Here is a 5,432-nt window from a genome sequence, read left to right as displayed (position 1 = left end):
GGTTGTTTGGGATTGAAATAGCTTATGGGTTTTCTAAATCAATATAATTGATTTGACTAAAGCTATCTTAGATGACAAAAAGAAAGATTGCAAGTTTAATAACTTCTACTTTAGATTTTAATTTTACTTAAATTATAATCAGTCTTTTATCCATATCATCTTAGTTATAATCGTAAGGATTTATTAGAATAAATAAACAGCTTCAACAATATTTAATATGTGATTTAATAAACAAAAGAACATGTAGGAATTTTATAATTTAATAAGATTGGAGACAATAGTTAATGAATATGAAAAGAATACGAAGCAGATGATGAAAAATGATTCGAGCAAATTAGTGGCAACACAGAGTTAAACGAGATAAAAATATCAATCAATAAAGAATGAAAGAAGAATGAGCAGAGTTAAGTTATTACTAATGTTGGTATCATAATAATTCTCGTAATAGATTAATATATTTTATAAGAAAAATATTTTAAGCAAAAAAAAACTGTTTTCAAACAAATGCAACATAAACTTGAGTTTAGAGTTGCTTCTAGGGTTTACATTTTTTTTTTGTCAACCTAGGGTTTACGTAATGGTGCAAATTTGCAAACCAATCTACTCCTTTGACTTTGACCAAAAAAAAAAATCTTCTCCTTTGACTAAACTACTTAAAAACAAAACATTCCTTTTATATCCATCCCTGCTTCTGTTTCTTTGCCATGTTGACAGCAGAAGAATCCCATGGCCTGGTTGATTTATTAGAACAAGGGTTTAGGGTCCACAGTCCCTGACTCATTATCATTTTCCTCTTTGACATTCATTATCTCTATGATCGATCTCACTTTCCCTCTTGCCTTCATCTGCTCCTTACCCCCAGTTTCAGCATCTTGCATAACCTCATCTGTTGTCTTGCCTTTGTCCCCACCAGCTTGTGAACTTCTGATGGCAGGAGAAGCACAATAGTTGCCATCTATGTTTCCCCATTTGAACATACAGCTGAGCTTACGTTGTTCCAACGCCTCTGCAAGAATGTTCAGCTCATCGATGGTGTACCTATAGAGAAAACTCTTCTTGTCATACGGACAGGCACAGAGATTCCTCATGTGGCTCAGACACGAGTAACGGTCAGCAGAACATGAACACTGCACAGCGGAAAGATGCAAATCCACAAAGCATACACAGCAAGCCCTCTTGCTCACATCATCAAAACTCTCCTCCATCCTTTGTGGTTTTAGTGGACCACTAAGGTACTGAACTCTGCTTTTCTCCTTCTTGACCCGTGACTACATAAAAGAGAAGAAGGTAGTGAGCAAGTTCCTAAGACAAGCAAAGAAGAAGGGTGAGCATACCTTAACAGTGTTGGAGAACATCCCCTCCTTACCACAAGCATTAAACCATCTCATATTGTCTGCTGTTTCCTTCTTGGTCAAAGAGTATTCCTTAAGGCATTTCACAGCTTCACTAGCAGCTCCAAACAATAGCTTATCATACGATAATAACGATTTTATTTTCTTCTCTTGATTCTGCAGAGCATCAATTTCCTTATGGGGTAACCAATCAAGGGTAGCAAAATTTGCTATCTCCAGACAGTTAAAGCCACAGTCAACGGCAGAGTAATACGTCCCTGGAAACAATATAACATACTGTCCACGGTTCTGGACACACCGGGTCACTGGTATACCCTCCATGTGCAACGCATATGGAGACATTGCCATCACCTGCCAAATGAATTAGCTTCCCTTGTGTTTTCTTTCTGAGTTTTGAAAAGGAGTGACTTGCATAGATGCGTAGTGACTTTTAAGTACTTACAGAATCATAACTCTTCTTTGACTGTTCTCCTGACACCTTAGGGACAAAGCTCTCCATGAAAGCCTTGAACTTATAACGATGACACCCTGCAACAGAATACCACACTCTAGGAGCGCCTGTATGCAGATAGAAGAGCGAGTAGAGTCTCTCCTTCTCAGATTTCTGTTCAGCATCATATATTCCATGAGACAGTAGAAGCAAATTAGACTGCAAACTTAAAAACGCTGCAAAAACAACCAATGTTCAAGAAACTGGTAGGCGGTAGACCCATTTTTTGAACATCTAGACCGATTTTCCTTTCTTTTTCTTAATCGTCTTTGAAAACTCGTTTCGTTTAGAACCAATTTGCCGCCTAGACCGACTTTTAGAACACTGAGAAAAAAGTATAGTGATAGCTTGCAGAATAGATGCTATCTCTGACAGAAAATGACAACACAGCTTGACATGAACATTAAAACTTACCCATAACTGGGAAGACAAGCACATTCCCACACTTAAGCGAGGAACACAAACTGATTCACAGTCGTCAAACGTTAGAAGAGAGCCAGGAAGCTTGGCTGTGTTGTTCAGATTCCAACCTGATGTTTTGTACTTGCAAGATTCAGATGATCCAGATAAAGGAAACCCACTGCCAAACGTTTTGGTATCTATATTATTCCCATAAAGCACCTAATTTTACACCACGAGTTAGTACCATAGCCAGTTTCATATATATATAAAAGCAATAAACTTGATTTTTTAACATTACCCCTAGTTCAACAAATGGATTCTCAAGAAGTTTTCTAAACTCTTTCTCAACGTCTGCCACCGTTGGCCATGCGTCTTTCACCTTCTCCTTTAAGCGAAAATGACTCTCCAAGTATGAATCTGCAAAGTTCTTGAAGATCTCCAAAGTATACTCATTACCAAGTTCTGTTTTACAGAACTTAACCTTGTGAAACGTATCATCATCATCACTATCAGCATCAGTCTCCTTTTTGATCTTTGGGTCATCGGTGTGAACTCCATCAAAGATCTGAACTTGAGTGAAAAATCTGGATCCCTCCCATATTTGTCTCTCCCCAAGAAGACATGGAGGATCCCATGAAGGAGGAGGAACCACACAACAGATACCATGAGGCTCAGATATGTCACGCAAGCTTGCAATGTACGAGAGAGTGTCATTGAATTCCTGAAAATTCAGTAACTCTAGGTTAGAGAAAAAGTAACATATTACCAAAGAAGACTAAAGCAATTTAATACCCTAATTTTTCTTTCCATCAAAGCAAGGCAAAGCAAAACTGACCTTCTCGGTTGGGTTAAACACTGAAGCTTCCTCAAGGACAATCTTCTTGGAGACTCTCCGTAGCCGTCTTGGCTGTACCTGTGAAATGAATTTGTAATTTACTTTAGTAAAGACTCAACATACATTCTTGATACCTACATTCTCATACATCTAAAAGCATAGTAAAGCTACTTGAATTGACACATCAAGCTCCCAAGTGCTCATGCTAAATCAATTAGGCTACCATTAAAGTAACTAACACCATAAGAGGCTAGTAATATCGAATCCACAACAAGAAAACTTCCGCCTTAACTAACCTTTGACTTAGCAAACATTCCAGAAGAGCTACACTTCAAAGAATGTATTTGGCAGACAAAAGAACCGAGAAATGATAATAAAACAGATCCACATACCCTTCACCACAAAGAGGCATAATAAGTTAAAAGACAGGAAAGAGGTTAGACATAGTAATGGGACCTCAGGTTTCGTTGTCTTTAAGACCCCTGAGCTCGGAGTTGTGTGCTCCTGCACAATCCACGGTCGTCTGTTAAGAAGCTTCTGGAAACTATCTGCATCTCCTGGACGGAATCCATTTGTCTTCTCTTGTACCTTCCTAAGCACAAACCTTGCTTGAGACTCAAAACCTGGCGGAGGTGACAACAACTTGTCTACATTTCCAGATTTCGAACTTCTGTTCACACCTTCAAAGCCTGGTGGAGGTGACAACAACTTGTCCACATTTACAGATTTGGAACAACCTTCAAAACCTGGCGGAGGTGACAAGAACTTGTCCACATTTCCAGATTTTGAACTTGTGTTCCCACCTTCAATGCCCATAATACCTTACAGCCACCTCCCAATAGTATAGTGTATTGAACAATAATCTGCAGTAGATAAGATAGTTTCATCATCATTAGTAGAGGTGTCAAATGGGCGGACCGTCCAATGGTTGCCCATGTCCATATACAAACGGGATTAATATGGACAAACCTATTTTTCCCATTGGTTTTTATTGGACAAAATGTGGAAGACCATTAAGAAAATGGTCTTTGTTGGTTTTGGCCTTTATGTACGTGGACTGTCCAATGGTCACAAAACCTAGGATTTCTAAAATTTAAGTTTTTCCGCTAAAATCGTAAAATCAATTTTTTCGCTTAAATTTTGATATCAAATTTTCCTGCCAGGACCAGAAAATCGAGTTTTCCCGTCAAAACCGCAAAATTGAGTTTTTCTTCAAAACGCAAAATCGAATTTTTCCGCCAAAACCGGAAAATCGAGTTTTCCTACAACCTCCAAAACTGGCAAATCGTGTTTTCCCGCCAAAACCGAAATTGTTGTACTTATGAACTTATGTATTATTGTACTTATGAATTTATGGATGAATTTTAATTTTATGAACTTGTATATGTAATTGTAGGCTTATAAAATAAAATTTTCTTATATGGTCATTATGGACCCCATTTCAAAACCGAAAAATCGAGTTTCTCTGGCAAAATCAGAAAATCTAGTTTTCCGCCAAAACCGTAAAAATGAGTTTTTCCGCCAAAACTGCAAAATCGAGTTTTCCCGTCAAAACTGCAAAATTGAGTTTTTCCGCCAAAACCGCAAAATCGATTTTTCCCGCCAAAACCGGAATTGTTGTACTTACGAACTTATGTATTGTTGTACTTTTGAATTTATGGATGAATTTTAATTTTATGAACTTGTATATATAATTGTAGGCTTATAAATTAAAATTTAAAATTTCTTATATGGTCATTATGGACTCCATGGCAGCCCATGAAAATATGGGTGTTAGTGGGTATGGTCCTTAATGGACATAGTTCTTAATGGACATGGTCACTCTCTGTCCGCAAACAATAAATAGACAAATGGATATGGGCTAATGGACGTATATTCGCCCAGTTTACAGCTCTAATCATTAGTGCCTTATTATAAACATCACAACAAACCACAGAACAAGTATTATTAATAAAGTTCTCCTCTTGGTTGGTCTTGGAACCTTACTCCTTCCTACAGGAAACTAACTTTCAAACAGATTCAGATATTTTAAAAGCCAATCTTTTCAAACGCATGCGAATCATTTGCAGCCCTAGCTAAGATTGAACCTACGCTTCTCAAAACAAGTATCGAATCTTGGGATACAAAATCTAACCCGAGAAAAAAAAACAAAAATTGAACTGTTTAGATACCATCGAAAGATAACATTTTTTAAAAGACGAGAAGCAAAGTAGAACACACTCCCAGGAGAACAGAGGTCTGAAGAGTTGCAGATATTACCGAAGCAAATACTTCTGGTCCTTTTTATCAGTGGAGATATGAAATAAAATGTGTTCATTTCCTTGCGAGTGTTTACCAGATAAGACAGTTTAGA

General features: G+C 37.5%; 1 protein-coding gene across 3 annotated transcripts; it reads right to left on the bottom strand.

Moving 5' to 3' along the window:
• Positions 1-505: 505 nt before the first annotated feature.
• Positions 506-5,432, bottom strand: LOC106329219 (probable inactive lysine-specific demethylase JMJ19). Of its 3 annotated transcripts, none has more exons than XM_013767838.1 (8): positions 5,302-5,432; positions 3,536-3,942; positions 3,080-3,157; positions 2,543-2,965; positions 2,257-2,463; positions 1,795-1,956; positions 1,335-1,703; positions 506-1,268 (listed from the first exon to the last, which is right to left on the bottom strand). In XM_013767838.1, the coding sequence occupies exons 2-8, from the start codon at positions 3,893-3,895 to the stop codon at positions 744-746; spliced, it is 2,124 nt and encodes a 707-aa protein (XP_013623292.1). In that variant the 5' UTR covers positions 3,896-3,942; positions 5,302-5,432; the 3' UTR covers positions 506-743. The 3 variants fall into 3 exon arrangements, with proteins under 3 accessions (XP_013623292.1, XP_013623293.1, XP_013623294.1); XM_013767839.1 differs by having other exon boundaries at positions 5,339-5,394; XM_013767840.1 differs by lacking the exons at positions 3,536-3,942; positions 5,302-5,432 and adding an exon at positions 3,376-3,527 and having other exon boundaries at positions 507-1,268.

The sequence above is a fragment of the Brassica oleracea genome, chromosome C3 (genome assembly GCF_000695525.1).
Source record: "Brassica oleracea var. oleracea cultivar TO1000 chromosome C3, BOL, whole genome shotgun sequence".
NCBI classification, from domain to species: Eukaryota; Viridiplantae; Streptophyta; class Magnoliopsida; order Brassicales; family Brassicaceae; genus Brassica; species Brassica oleracea.
Note: the sequence above shows the minus strand (reverse complement) of the source record. Positions and strands in the feature narration are given on the sequence as shown.